Source organism: Pristis pectinata, chromosome 24 (assembly GCF_009764475.1).
Source record: "Pristis pectinata isolate sPriPec2 chromosome 24, sPriPec2.1.pri, whole genome shotgun sequence".
In the NCBI taxonomy this organism is placed as follows: Eukaryota; Metazoa; Chordata; class Chondrichthyes; order Rhinopristiformes; family Pristidae; genus Pristis; species Pristis pectinata.
Genome location: NC_067428.1, coordinates 1,298,256 through 1,314,233, shown reverse-complemented (window position 1 = coordinate 1,314,233; position 15,978 = coordinate 1,298,256). Strand labels below are relative to the sequence as shown.

Sequence of the window (15,978 nt, the reverse complement as noted above, 5' to 3'; positions counted from 1 at the left end):
ACCAGAGTTAAAGTGAACCGAAGGGGAGGGTAGTGGTGGGAGGAAGGTCAGGCAGGGGGAAGGGAGGAGCTGGGAATCTGTTGAGGTCTGCAGTCCGTGATACACGATTCCCGAACTTGTTCACTGTTATTTTTTAAGACAATAACACGACAGAGGTGGGGGGAGGGCCAAGGGGGGGCCCCAGGGAGGCAGCCGGCCCTGGGTGGGGGAGGGGTGTGTGGGGGGAGGAAAACTGCAGAGAAGTATTCTCAGCTACAAAAGGTAGATCACTGAGCAATACACAAAAGTAATCAAAACTTACAAATATACTGCAGTAAAACGTAATCAAACAAACCAATGAAACGCCATGGATAAATGGAAATGAGGATCACGTTTAATCTGATTAAATGTACAGAGCCAAAGGAGATTAACAATTTATTTTCAGTACTGTTAGTGAGAAGGACATTGCAGTTTGGGAAACAGGGAATTTCTACAACATTCTATCATTAAAAGGGAGGAGATATTAGATATTAGGTTTGGAGTGGGTAAATCCCCAGGGCCCGATGAGATATATCCCAGGCTGCTGTGGGATGCAAGGAAGGGATAGCTGGGCCCTGACCGAGATACTTAAATCTTCACTGGCCACGGATGAGATGCCAGAAGACTGAAGGACAGCAAGTAGAGTCATACAGCAAGGAAACAGGCCCTTCAGCCCAACTGGTCCATGCTGACCAAGATGCCCATCTAAGCTAGGCCCATTTGTTCACATCTAGCCCACATCCCACTAAACCCTTCCTATCCAAGTACCCCTTGCATGTTGTTCATGTACCTGCCTCACCCACTTCCTCTGGCAGCTCGTTCCATATACTCACCAACCTCTGGGTGAAGAAGTTGCCCCTCAGGTTCCCATTAAATCTCTCCCCTCTCACCCTCTAGTTCTGGATTCCCCAACCCTGGGAAAAAGACTGTGTGCATTCACCCTATGCCCCTCATGATTTTATACACCTCTATAAGATCACCCCTCATTCTCCTACACTGCAATGAAAAAAGTCCCAACCTGCCCAACCTCTCTCTACAACTCAGTCCCTCGACTCCCGGAAACATCCTCATAAATCGCTGCAGTCTTTCCAGCTTAATGGCAGCTTTCCTACATCAGGGAGACCAAAACCCAACACAGTGCTCCCACTGCAGCCTCACCAACATCTTGTACAACTGCTACATAACATCCCAACTTCTGTACTAGATGCCCTGTCTGGTGAAGGCCAGCGCGCCAAACATCCTGTCTCTCCTGCAAGAGGCCTGGCAGGTAAGGCGAATGAACTCAGGGCATGGATAGATATGTGGGACTGGGATATTATGGCCATTATCGAGACATGGCTCAGGGAGGGACAGGACTGGCAGCTTAACGTTCCGGGGTACAGGTGTTTTAGGTGGAGGAAAGAGAGGAGGGGAGTTGCATTTCTGATTAAGGAGAACATCACAGCAGTAGTTAGAGATGAAATGACTGAGGGATCAACTGGTGAGGCTTTATGGGTGGAGCTGAGAAATAAAAGGGGATGATCCCATTGTTGGGGTTGTACTATAGGCCCCTAAATAGTCAACGGGAATTACAAGAGATTGTGGGAAGTAGTAAGGATAATAGGGTTGTCATAGCAGGGGATTTTAACTTTCCTAACATGGACTGGGACTGCCATAGTGCTAAGGGCTTAGGTGGGGTAGAATGTGTTAATTGTGTTCCGGAAAGTTTCCTCAGGCAATATATTGAAGGCCCTATCAGGGAGAGGGCAAAGCTCGACCTACTCTTGGGAAATGGGGCTGGACAAGTGACTGAGGTGTCAGTGGGGGAGCACTTTGGGACCAGTGACCATAGTTCTATTAGTTTTAAATTTGTTACGGAAAGGGACAGATCTGGTCCACAAGTTAGAGTTCTAAACTGGGGCAAGGCAAATTTTTACGGTGTGAAACAGGAACTTGATAAAGTTGATTGGAGTAGGTTGTTTGCAGGCAAAGGGATGTCTGGCAAGTGGGAGGCTTTTAAATGTGAGATACCAGGAGTTCAGGATCTGCATGTTCCTGTTAGAGTGAAGGGCAAGGCTGGCTGGAGTAGGGAACCCTGGATATTGATGCTCTTGTCAGCAAAAAGGAGGCGGCATGGGTTAAGTACAGGCAGCTGGGATCTAGTGAACTCCTGTAGTATAGGGGATGCAGGAGTGTACTCAAGGACGAAATCAGAAGGGTAAAAAGGGAGCATGAGAAGATTAAGGAGAATCCAAAGAGATTTTATATTAGAGGAAAAAGAGTAACTAGAGAGAGAATAGCGCCCCTCAGAGACCAAAGTAGATATCTCTGTGTGAAGCCGCAGGAGGTGGGCAAGGCCCTCAATGAGTATTTCTCCTCTGTTTTTACCGTGGGGAAAGACATGAAGACTTTGGAACTTGAGATAGTTGATGGGGATGGTTTGCATTACAGCAGAGGAGTTACTGTGTGCCTTAAAGCGTATGAAGGTAGATAAATTTCTAGTGCCTGATCAGGTATATGCAAGACCTGATCAGGTATATCCAAGAACACTGTGGGAAGCTGGAGAAGAAATTGTGGGAGCCCTGGCCGAGGTATTCATCAGTGATGGGTGAGATGCCAGAAGACTGGTGGGTGGCTAATGTGCCTTTAGTTAAGAAGGTCTGCAAAGAAAAACCTGGGATCTATAGATCTGTAAGCCTAATATCTGTGGTAGTTAAGTTACCAGAGGGAATTTAGAGGGATAAGATATACAAGCATTTGTAAAAACAGGGGTTGATTAGGGATAGTCAGCATGGCTTTGTGTGTGGGAGATCACGTCTCATGGATTTGATTGAGTTTTTTGAAGTAACCAAGAAAGTACATGAGGGCAAGGAGGTAGACATAGTCAATATGGACTTCAGTAAGGCCTTTGATAAGTTTCCACATGGCAGGCTGCTCTGGAAGGTTAGATCACATGGGATCCAGGGAGAGCTGGCTAATTGGATGTACAATTGGCTTGATGGTAGGAAGCAGAGGGTGATGGTGGAAGGTTGTTTCTCAGACTGGAGGCCCGTGACTACTGGTGTTCCCCAGGGCTCGGTGCTGGGCCCATTGCTATTTGTCATTTATATCAATGATTTGGATTGGAATGTACAGGGCATGGTTAGAAGTCTGCAGATGACACTACAATGGGTGGTGTCATTGACAGTGAAGATGGTTATCAGGATTTACAGAGGGAGTTTAAGCAGCTGCCCTCATTTGTCTCCCCAAAATGCAACACCTCGCAGCAGTTCCACAGAATCTCGGAAGGTGGCAGCACAGGTAGATAGGGTGGAGAAGGATACGTCCAGAATCCGCCCTTCATTAGCTGGGGCACAGAATACAAAAGCGGGGGGGGGGGGGGGGGGGGGGGGGGGGGGGGTGGGGGAGTGATGGTACAACTTTATAAAATGTTGGTTCGCCAGAGCTGGACACCATGTGAAGTCATTGCCACACTACAGGAAGGATGTGATTTCACTGGAGAGTATAGAACATAGAACATCCAACACGGGACAGACCATTCAGCCCACAACGTTGTGCTGACCTTGATGCCGATTTATACTAAATGTCCTCCTCCTGTGTACCATCCACATCCCTCCATTCCCTTCATATTCATGTGTCTATCTAAAACCCTCTTAAACTCCACCAAACTGCCTGCTCCCACCACTACCCCCGGTAACCCATTCTAGGTACCCACCACTCACTGTGTAAAAAACTTGCCCTTCACTACACCTTTAAACTCCCCCCATCAACCCCCACCCCTCCCCCCCCCAAACCTTAAAAGCATGTCCTCTGGTGTTTGACATTTCTACCCTGGGGAACAGATTCTGACTGTCTACCCTATCTCTGCCTCTCATAATTTTAAAAACCTCTGTCAGGTCTCCCCTCAGCCTCCGACACTCTAGAGAGAACAACCCAAGTTTGGCCAACCTTTCCTTATAGCTCACACCCTCTCATCCAGGCAGCATCCTGGTGAACCTCTTCTGTACCCTCTCCACAGTCTCCACATCCTTCCTGTAATGGGGCGCCCAGAACTGCACACAATGCTCCAAGTGCGGTCTGACCATAGCTTTATACAGCTGCAGCACGACTTCCTTACTCTTCTACTCAATACCCTACTAATGAAGGCAGCCGTGCCGTACGCCGTCTTTACCACCTTATCTACTTGCGTAGCCACTTTCAGTGAACTATGGACCTGGACCTCAAGATCCCTCTGTACCTCAATGCTGTTAAGGGGCCTACCATTAACTGTGTACTTTCTCCTTTCATTCGACCTCCCAAAGTGCAGCACCTCACACTTGCCCGGATTAAACTCCATCTGCCTCTGGGTCTTCTACGGGCAACCCAGTTCTGAATCCAAACTTGCAATTCACCCTGGATCCCATGCATCTAAATCAACCTACCTGATCTTTGTCACCTCCTCAAAAGACTCAATCAAGTTTGTAAGGCACGACCTGCCCCGCACAAACCCATGCTGACTGTCCATAAGCAGGCCGTGCCTTTCCAAGTGTGCATAAATCCTGTCCCTCAGTATCCTCTCCAACAGCTTCCCTACCACTGATGTGAGGCTCACTGGCCTGTAATTTCCTGAATTATCCGTTTCCCTTCTTGAACAAAGGCACAACATTTGCTACTCTCCAGTCCTCTGGGACCTCGCCTGTTGCTCGTGAGGACACAAAGATCCTTGCCTTAGCCCCAGCAATCTCCTCCCTTGCTTCTTTCAATATTCTGGGATATATGCCATCAAGCCCTGGGGACTTATCCACCTTCATGCTTTTCAGAAGACCCAGCATTACCTCCTCCTTAATCTCAAACTGTCCCAGCACATTAACATGCCCCACTCTGCTTTCATGATCTTCCAAATCCTTCTCCTCAGTAAATACCAACACAAAATACTCATTTAGTACCTCAGCCACTTGCTCTGACTCCAAGCACAAACTCCCTCCTTTCTGCTTGAGTGAACCTACCCTCTCCTTAGTTATCCTCATTTTCTTAATACAAGTATAAAATCCCTTGGGATTCTCCTCGTCCCTGCTCACCAAGGACATTTTGTGGCTACTTTTGACCTTCCTGACCACCTGCTTGAGCACTTTCCTGCTATCTTTATATTCCACAAGGGCCCAGTCTGACTTTAGCTTCCTAAACCTTACGTATGCTTCCTTTTTCTTCCTGACTAACTTTAGGACCTCTCGGGTCATCCAAGGATCCCTTACCTTCCCATCCTTGTCCTTGCTCCTCACCATGACACGTCAATCCTGAACTCTGATCAGCTGGTCTAGAGAGATCACCCTCTCCAAAGCCTCCACATCCTTCCCGTAATGGGGCGCCCAGAACTGAATGCAATACTCCAGATGCGGCCTCACCAGAGTTATATAAAGCTGCAACGTAACTGCCTGACTCTTGAACTCAATACCTCGACTAATAGAGATAAGCATGCCTTAAGCCTTCTTTACCACCCTATCAACTTGTGCAGCCACCTTCAGGGAGCTATGGACTTGGACTCCAAGATCCCTCTGTACATCAGCACTGTTAAGGTTCCTGCTGTTAACTGAGTACTTTCCCTTTACATTTGATCCCCCAAAGTGAAACGCCTCACACTTGGCCAGATTGAACACCACTTCTGCCCATATCTTCCACTCTCTTCCCTAATGAATGAAGGCAAATGTACCAGACGCCTTCCTCACCACCCTACCTACCTCGTTCCCACCTTCAGGGAACGATGGGCTTGGACCTCAGGGACACTCTGTTCATCAACCTCTATGGTGCCCTACCCATTACTGTTTATGTCCTACCCCTATTTGACTTCCCAAAAGGCATCACACTTACCCCTCTTCAGCACAGAGTTCTCCCTCTGCACTTCCCACTGAGGAACTGTTCCTTGTGGAACACTCCACCTGTCCAGCCCCCCAGTCCTGGCTCTCTCACCTCTTCCTCATGTTGCCTCAATCCCACCTCTGACCTCGGATCTCCACACGCACACCGACTGACCTCTGCCCCTTGCTGCTCATTCGATTCTGGGGCTCATGCCCGTTAGTACCTGTGAGCTTTGGGAATCCTCGTTACCAACTTGCCACTTTCAACATTGAGAATGTGAATTGATTTATCCTTTGAAACTGTAACAAGTTCTGCAAAGAAGAAAACACTTCATAAGTTATGAGAATGACCATGGCGCTGAACCCGTGTCTGATGTCCTCTCACCAACTGAGCAACTCCACCAACTGAAGCTTTTTATAACACACACATACACAAGGTGCGACAATCCAACAGCCCACAGAGCCAGTGTATATCCATTATCTACATCAAAGATATGTGACATTCCACGCACATCGTTCAGTTCTCACTGAAGGCCGTGGATATCAGCCAGGGTTAGCAAAGGGCGTTTCAGATAACATGATGAACACCGAGCACATTCCCGAAGGAGAACAGACCAAAGTGGACATCTTTGTGTGGAGCCACAGGAGGTGGGTGAGGTCCTCAGTGAACATTTGTACCGTGGAGAGGGACACGAAGACTTCAGAGCTTGAGATATTTAATGAGGATGTCTTGGGGATAGTCTACATTACAACAGAGGAGGTGCTGGATGCTTAAAACACATGAAGGTAGATAAATCTCCATGGCATCTCAGGTATATCCAAGAACACCGTGGGAAGCTAGAGAAGAAATTCTGAGAGCTCTGAGATTTGCATCACCGTTAGGGACGGGTGAAGTGCCGGAAGACTGGAGGGTGGCGAATGTTGTGCCTTTAGTTAAGAAGGGCTGCAAAGAAAACCCTGGGAACTCTAGACCAGCAAGTCTAACATCTGTGGTGGGCAAGTTACTAGAGGGAATTCAGAGGGATAAGATAGACAATAGAACATAGAACATTACAGCACAGTACAGGTCCTTCGGCCCACAATGCTGTGCCGACATTTTATCCTACTCTAAGATCCATCTAACCCTTCCCTCCCACATAGCCCCCTATTTTTCTATCATTCATGTGGCTATCTCAGAGTCTCTTATATGTCCCTAATGTACCTGCCCCCACAATCTCTGCCGGCAGTGCAATCCACGCACCCACCACACTCTGTGTAAAAAAACTTACTCCTGACATTCTTCCACCAATCACCTTAAGATTATGTCCCCTCGTGTTAGCCATTGTCGCCCTGGGAAAAAGTCTCTGACTGTCCACTCGATCTATGCCTCTTATCATCTTGTACACCTCTATCAAGTCACCTCTCATCACCCTCCTCTCCAAAGAGAAAAGCCCTAGCTCACTCAACCTATCCTCAAGACATTTGGAAAGAGAGAGGATGATTAGCGATAGCCAGCACGGCTCTGTGCATGGGAGATCACATCTCACGAAATTGATTGGGTTTTTTTGAAGAAGTAATCAAGAAGGTCGATGGGGGCAGGGCGGTAGACACAGTCTACATGGCCTTCAGTAAGGCCTTCGAGAAGGTTCCACATGGCAAGCTGCTATGCAAAGTTACATCACATGGGATCCAGGGAGAGCTGGCTAATTGGATACAGAATTGGCTTGTGGGTAGGAAGCAGAGGGTGATGGTGGGAGGTTGTTTTTCGGAATGAAGCCCATGACGAGTGGTGTTCCCCAGGGCTCGGTGCTGGGCCCATTGCTATATCATCTATATCAATGATTTGGATGAGAACGTACAAGGCAGGGTTAGTAAGTCTGCAGATGGCACTAAAATAGGTTGTGTTGTAGACAGTGAAGGTGGTATCAAGAACTACAAGGGGATCTTGATCAGCTGGGTAAATGGGCCGAGGAATGGCAAATGGAGTTGATTTCAGATAAGTGTGAAGTGTTGCATTTTGGGAAGACAAACGAGGGCAGGGCCCTGGAGAGTGTTGTAGAACAGAGGGACCTAGGGGTACAGGTACACGGTTCCCTGAAAGTGGCGTCACAGGTAGACACCTTCATCAGTCAGGGCGTTGAGTATAGGAATTGGGATGTAATGTTGCAGCTGTACAAGATGTCGGTGAGGCCGTGTTTGGAACATTGTGTTCAGTTTTGGTCGCCCTGCTACAAGAAAGATGCCATTAAGCTGGAAAGAGTGCAGAGGAGATTTACGAGGATGTTGCTGGGACTTGAGGGAGTGAGTTATGGAGAGAGGTTGGGACTGTTTTCATTGGAGTGTGGGAGAATGAGGGGTGACCTTATAGAGGTTTATAAAATCATGAGGGGCATAGATAGGGTGAATGCACTCAGTCTGTTTCCCAGGGCTGGGGAATCCAGAACTGGAGGGCACAGATTTAAGGTAAGAGGTTTAATAGGAACCCCAGGGGCAACTGACCAGAGGGTGGTCAGTATATGGAATGAATTGCCAGAGGAGGTGGTTGAGCCAGGTACATTAACCACAGTTAAGATGCACTTGGACAGGTCCATGGATAGGAAAGAGTTAGAGGGATGTGGGCCAAGTGTGGGCAAGTGGGATTAACTTAGATGGGAATCTTGGCATGGAGCAGTTGGGCTGAAGGGCCTGTTTCCGTGCTGTCTGACTCCATGAATGGAATGTGACGATCAGGGAACGTTACAGTGGATGCTCGTCACTGTCAGATTCCAATGACATACAGTTACGACGTACAATGCAACACAAACTCCCCGGCTTGTGCCAATAAATCCATTAACGATCACAAGTCCTTACCCTCCCCGTTGTCGGTGAATGCAACCTTCCGACAGGATTTCAAGTGGTGTCCCGAGGACCACAGTTCCTGGTTTTCTGACACCTCACATGAGTACGAGAAACTGCAAAACAATTCAAGGAGAACATTCACCATCTTCGTGCCAACGTACTGCTCATTGCTCCTTTGTGCTCTGCTTCGTGTTACACCCAAGCCCTTCCCTGCTCCCACCTGCCGTGCTGCAGCCTGGATGAAGCTCCTTCTTGATACACCAGAGAAACCACCACTGTTGGTTGTACATTTTGTGCAACTCACCTGTAATCTTCAATACTCACACTAAACAGCACAAGTTCAAACAAAACCATGTACCTTGCTTGCATACTGGCCCTGTGATTGTGATTTCCTTTTGAACGGGAAGAAGCAACAGGAGGACCTGAGGGATTCTGGCCTCTAACGACAAGACTTAAGGTAAAGTCAATGGAAGTGCAAGGCGATGGCTTGAGGTTACGCAATCAGTGGCAGATTTTGGGTGTGAATGGATAGTTCAGGAAATTACTGAAAGGGAACAGAAGAGTTGGCTGGGGATGGTTTAGGGAATGAGTGAAATGGCTAAAATGTATTGTGACCATTTCGAAGGTTTCAAAGTTCTCTACAGCCAAAGCAGTAATTAGTTTACTTCCTTGTTCTGGAGAGGTCATTGACCCAAAACGTTAACTGTTCCTCTTTCCACAGATGTTGCCTGACCTGCTGAGTGTTTGTAGCATTTCCAGTTTTGATTTCAGATTTCCAGCATTTACAGTGTTGTATTTTCAAAGTAATTGTACCTATCGTTTTAGAATATTAAAATAACACCAATATCCCACAACCAGCAATGTAATACGTAGACACTGTTTGAGGGGTGAACACTGCTTGAACACCAGGGAGAAGGGAGACCTTCTCTGCTACATCCACCCAAGAGCAGCAGGATCGCCTCTCTCTCCATAAAAACACTGAAAAGCTCAAAAGTTGGCTATTCGTGCAGTCCTTTTAAAACTCTTAATTCTCAAAAAAATAAAAAAGATTGATTCCTAATGAAGTGTTCAAGAAAAGTACAAAAATCATATCTGTAATGACCAACGTATGTTTTTTAGAGCTTAAAGGTTCATCATTTGTAGAACATAACTTTAACATCGCAGAAACAACTGTGCTTTTTAAACATTTGGTATCATGATTTACAGGAGTTCACGTCACTCAAACATTGTAACAATTGGCAAACACATTTAGTACGGATAGAACTGGTTGATTACAAGAAAAGCAACAGGGGTACAAGAGGATGTGATGAATTTATCATCAAGCCCCAAGACCTGGGCCTCCGTACCTCCCTCTGCCACTGGATCCTCAACTTCCTCACTGGGAAACCACAGTCCGTGTGGATCGTAAACCTCACCTCCTCCTCAGTGACCATCAACACAGGCACATCTTAGGGCTGTGTGCTTAGCCCCCCTGCTCTACTCTCTCTCTGACTGTGTGGCTAAGCGTAGCCCCAACGCCATCTACAAATTTGCCGATGACACCACTGTTGTTGGCAGAATCACAGATGGTGACGAAGCGGCGTACAGGAGTGAGATAAGTCAGCTGGTTGAGTGTGTCGTAACAACAACCTCGCACTCAGCGTCAGGAAGACCAAGCAGCTGATTGTGGACTTCAGGAAGGGGAAGTTGGGAGAACACACACCAGTCCTCACTGCAGTGGAAAGGGTGAGCAGCTTCAAGTTCCTGGGTGTCAACATCCCAGAGGACCTATCCTGGGCCAGAACGTAGAAGTCCACTATGAAAAAGACGCACCAGTGTCTCTACTTTCTTAGAAGTTTAAGGAGATTCAGCATGTCATCGAAGACTCAGCCAGTTCCATCGCGGGGAGAGCTCTCCCCACCATCGAAGACACCTACAAAACGCAGTGTCTCAGAAAGGCAACATCCTATCATCTGGGCCGTGCCCTCTTCTCGATGCTGCCATCAGGCAGGAGGTACAGGAGCCTGAAGACCCACACCTCAAGGTTCAACAACAGCTTTATCCCCACTGCCGTCAGGTTATTGAACCAACCTGAAAAACCCGAACACTGCCTCCGAATGTACTTCCCTCAACTTGCACTAATGCTGGTGTGTTTATTTTGTCCTGTAAGTTATGTATAATTCATGTTAATTGAAGCACATGTAATTTATGTTTGTAACGTATTGCGCTGCTGCACAAACTTGGCAGAAAATGTTGCTGTGACGGTGACTAGCTGGGTCTGACCATGATAAGTCCATAACACTGGTTTTAATAACAGTCCTTTTAGAAGATACACCATGTATGACAGAGGACACATTAATAGGTAACATATTCTGCCAAGTTTATGCAGCAGCACAATATGATACAAACATAAGTTACATGTGCTTCAATTAACATGAATTATACATAACTTACAGGATAAACACACACAATAACATTGTGTTGGCGCCGGAGACGTGGCGACACTGGCGGCTGCCCCCAGAACATTCTATGCAAAGATGCACTTCGCTGTGTGTTTCCATGTACGTGTGACTAATAAAGAAATCTTATCTTATCTCTTGATTATTATTAGCTGCAGGACGATCATCAGCATCACCAGGTCCGACGGCCTATATAGTGGTTCCCGTCCTGACCATTCAGAGAGTTGGTTGGGTTACTGAGCGCTAATGGTGCAGACAAACACATACACATATACATCTCCATCAACATCTCCCGCTGCGATGATGTCCCGTGCTGGGTGGAAGGCAATCGTGTTCACGATGGCACTGAAGGTGATGTCCTCTGGAGTCTCCCTTATCCTGGACTCTTTCGTTTGCTCCTCGACTTCAGAATCACCCTGCTGAAGGAAACACAGAGGAATGAGGGAGTTAGTCCCGTACACCCCACCGCCACCGGTCCGCGTTACCCCCCACTGCCCAAGAGAACCAAACAACCAGTGGCGGCAGGAGGTCACGGCCGCGGCGGGGGGGTGGTGACCAGACCATCCCGGAGGAGGGGAGAGGGAGGGGGGAAGGAGAGGGAGGGGGGAAGGGGATGGAGGGGGGAGGGAGGTGGGAGGGTGGAGGGGGGTGGATGGGAGGGAGGGGGAGGGGAAGGGGGAGGGGAGGGAGGTGGGGGTTGAGGGGGGAGGGGTTGAGGGGTGAGGAGAGGAGCGGGGGGAGGGGGGTTGAGGGGGGAGGGGAGGGGGAGGTGAGGGGGAGGGGGAGGGGAGGGGGTGAGGGGGAGAGTTGAGGGGTGGGGGGTGAGGGGTGAGGGGGGTGAGGGGTGGGGGGGTGAGTTGAGGGGTGGGAGGTGAGGGGTGGGGGGGTGAGGGGTGGGGGGTGAGGGGTGAGGGGGGGTGAGGGGTGGGGGGGGTGAGGGGTGAGGGGTGAGGGGTGGGGAGACTCTCCTCCGGCCCCGTGTCCCCTCACCGTGGTCAGCGCCATGTTGATCCCAGAATGCAACGGGCGCACACTAACACATCCGGGTTAAAGATCACATGAGACTGTCTCTCAGGTTCCTTCCGGTCGGTCCAGGTCCCACCGGCTTTACTCTCCCCCACCCCCATCCTCCCCCTTCCGTTCCGCCGGTCACGTTACCTGCTCCGGGCTCCGGTTTCCCGTTCCCCCCGCCCCGACTTCCGGTGCACCGGCTGCCCCCCCCCCCCCCCCGGGGCCGCTCCCCTGAGCCCGGCTGACGGGTGGCCGCAGGGACTGAGGGAGACGGAAGGGTCACTGAGCTGTGGCCGGGGGTGAGCGGGGGGGATGTGAACCCGTGGCGAGTATGTGAGGAGCTGAGGGAGGGTGAGGTCAGGCTGGGGTTGAGGGAGGTCAGGGTGAGGTTAAGGGAGGTCAGGGTGAGGTTAAGGGAGGTCAGGGTGAGGTTGGGTTTGGTCAGGGTGAGGTTGAGGTTGAGGGAGGTCAGGGTGAGGTTGAGGGAGGTCAGGGTGAGGTTGGGTGAGGTCAGGGTGAGGTTGAGGGAGGTCAGGGTGAGGTTGGGTGAGGTCAGGGTGAGTTTGGGTGAGGTCAGGGTGAGGTTGGGTGAGGTCAGGGTGAGGTTGAGGGAGGTCAGGGTGAGGTTGGGTGAGGTCAGGGTGAGGTTGAGGGAGGTCAGGGTGAGGTTGGGTGAGGTCAGGCTGAGGATGGTGAGTGTGGAAGTGCCGGCAGTGTGGGGCAGTGGAGGCGGTAAAGCGAGTGAAGGAGCGCGCGGTGACGAGTGGACGAGGGATGGAGCGCGCTGTGGCGGTTCGCTCTGTGAGTGAGCGACTGGAGTGTGTGGACTGAACGAGTGTGAGTTGCAAATTTTACTGGGGCGCCATGCCTGAGCCCCCGTGACAGGCTGTCTCATTGTGACCGGGAGTGCCGTGGGTAGAATATCCTCCAATGGGCAGATACTGAAGAAACACTGCAGGTTCCCCAGATGTCCACCGACTGGCACAGGCAGGGGGGGAGTTGATGCTCCGAGACACTTGATCTGGGATTGGCGGCACCTCAGAACCCCACGGGCACAGAGGTGGCTTGTGGTGGAGGCAGGATGGGCAGCCCCGAAATTCTCATCTTACAACATAGAAAGAGATCATTTGGCCGATCGAGTCCTTACCAGCACTCCATGCAATCCCATCCATCCATTCCCCCACTTCTCTTTCACATGCCCACCAACTCCCACCCACAGGAGGGGTATTTTACAGTGGCCACGTATCCTTTGACAGTAGACCCAAGCACCCAGAGGAACCCACATGGACACAGGGAGAACATGCAAACTCTGCACAGGGAGAAGCGGAGGCGGCACCAAGAGCTGCCCCACTGATAAATGGAGATGCTCTGTGAAGGGCATTGCCCTCCTCGTGGCCAGAACACTATTCAGTAATGCTGTGAGCTGTTGAACTGTTTATATCTTCCATTTGGTCAGGGTGCGGGTCCTCCTCACAGCCTGGATCCACCGACCTGACACTGAAGCCGGCCTTCCAACGGAGGAGGGTGGAACCGAAGAAAAAAACTGCAGTTGCTGGAAATCTGAAAAAAAACAGAAATGCTGGAAATACTCAGCAGGTCAGGCAGCGTCTGTGGAGAGGGAAACTGTTAATGTTTCAGGTCAAAGACACGTCACCAGAACTGAGGAAGTGGGAAACAAGTTTGTCTGAGTGGCAAAGAAATACCCATCCCACTCCTGTTCTGATCTCTCTGTCCGTGGTCCCCTGCACTGTTACAATGAGGGCCGGCAGCTCACCTTCTGCTCAGACACCTTACAGCCTGCAGGACTCAATGCTGAATTCTCCAACTTTAGATAACTCGCACTTTGTACTGACCATATTTTTTTGTGTGTCTCTTGTTTTTTTGTGCAGTTAAACTTTACAACATCACACACACTAAACCACATGAGCAGCACATGACAAAGACAAGCTGAATCTGTTCTCAGAGACACTACAGAATGCAGATGCAGAAACAAGCCGCTGGAGTCCTGATGCAGGGTCTCGGCCCAAAACATCGACCATCCCTCTGCCTCCACAGATGCTGCCGGACCCACTCAGTTCCTCCAACAGTTTGTTTTTGCTTCTGCCCTTCATTGCACCATCGCGTCATTCCATCAGAGAAACTCCCTCTGTCCCACCACATTGTTCCCCAACCTCTGCTACCTCCACCACCATTCCCAGTCCTGATGAAGGGTCCCGGGCCTGAAAGGTTGACTGTTCCCCTTTCCACAGACTCTGCCTGACTTGGGAATTTTTTTCTAGCATTTTCTGTTTTTATTCTGAAGAATGGGTGTGAGTACGTCCTGATCCTCTCAACAACAGACCAAACTGCATCCCAGAACAGATTGAAAACAGGCTGCAGTGTCATCACCCTGTTGTCAGATTATGTCCTGGCCGCAGAGACACTGTCACAGCCAAACTGTCGTGTGCAGCAGCAAGCTCCCCCACACCCGTACAGCGTTCACCGTACAAGCTCCCCCACACCCGTACAGAGTTCACCGTACAACCTGTCCCTCGGTTCTGTTTTCACAAATGTCCAGATGTTGAATCAGAATCAGGTTTATTATCACTGACATACATCATGAAATGTGTTGTGTTGCGGCAGCAGTACAGTGGAAGACGTAAAAAGTACGATAAGTTACCAATAAATCAATAAACAGTGCAGAAGAGGAATAACGAGGTAGTGTCCATGGGTTCATGGACTGTTCAGAAATCTGATGGTGGAGGGGAAGAAGCTGTTCCTTAATCGTTGAGTGTGGGTCTTCAGGCTCCTGTACCTCCTCCCTGATGGTAGTAACGAGAAGAGGGTGTGTCCCAGGTGGTGAGAGTCCTCAGTGATGGAAATCACCTTCTTGAGGCACCGCCTCTTGAAGATGTCCTCGATGGTGGGGAGGGTTGTGCCTGTGATGGGGCTGGCTGAGCCTACAACCCTCTGCAGCCTCTTTCGATCCTGCACATTGGAGCCTCCAGACCAGGCAGTGATGCAACCTGTCAGAATGCTCTCCACCGTACATCTATAGAAAGTTGCAAGAGTCTTTGGTGATATACCAAATCTCCTCAAACTCCTAATGAAATAGAGCCGCTGGCCTTCTTCATGATTGCATCAATGTGTTGGGCCCAGAATAGATCCTCTGAGGTGTTGACGGCCAGGAACTTGAAGCTGCTCACCCTTTCCGCCGCTGACCCCTCAATGAGGACTGGTGTGTGTTCTCCCGACTTCCCTTTCCTGAAGTCCACAATCAATTCCTTGGTCTTGCTGACGCTGAGTGCGAGGTTGTTGTTGTGACACCACCCAACCAGCCGATCTACCTCACTCCTGTACGCCTCCTCATCGCCATCTGAGATTCTGACAACAACAGTGGTGGCATCGGTGAATTTGTAGATGGGGTTTGAGCTGTGCCTGGTCACACAGTCATGAGAGTAGAGCAGTGGACTAAGCACACATCCTTGAGGTGAGCCTGTGTTGATTGTCAGAGAGGAGGAGATGTTACTACCGATCCGCACTGACTGTGGTCTCCTGATAAGGAAGTCGAGGATCATGTTGCAGAGGGAGGTACAGAGGCCCAGGTTTTGAAGCTTGTTGATTAGTACTGAGGGGATGTCGGTGTTGAACACCAAGCTGTAATCGAGAAACAGCAGCCTGACTTAAGTTTTGCTGTTGTCTAGGCGCTCCAAAGCCGAGCGGAGAGCCAGTGAGATTGTCCGCTGTAGACCTGTTGTGACGGCAGGCAATTTGCAGCAGGTCCAGGTCCTTGCTCAGGCAGGAGTTAATTCTAGCCATGACCAACCTCAAAGCACTTCATCACAGTAGATGTGTGTGCTACCGGGTGATAGTCGTTGAGGCAGCTCACCCTGCTCTTCTTGGGC

The 15,978-nt window shown here is 49.7% G+C and overlaps 1 protein-coding gene across 2 annotated transcripts in view; it reads right to left on the bottom strand.

The window, feature by feature from the left end:
• Positions 1-12,101, bottom strand: part of wdr55 (WD repeat domain 55) — a 28,678-nt gene extending 16,577 nt beyond the window's left edge. Inside the window, exons 1-4 of one of the 2 annotated variants that reach the window (XM_052038112.1) lie at positions 12,074-12,101; positions 11,351-11,499; positions 8,658-8,758; positions 6,053-6,140 (exon numbers count right to left, since the gene is read on the bottom strand). In XM_052038112.1, coding sequence (XP_051894072.1) covers positions 6,053-6,140; positions 8,658-8,758; positions 11,351-11,499; positions 12,074-12,088 — 353 coding nt within the window. In that variant the 5' untranslated portion in view covers positions 12,089-12,101. Of the gene's footprint in view, positions 1-6,052; positions 6,141-8,657; positions 8,759-11,350; positions 11,503-12,073 lie in introns of both variants that reach the window. The other variant, XM_052038111.1, reaches the window with a different exon arrangement.
• Between the last annotated feature and the right edge of the window lie 3,877 nt (positions 12,102-15,978).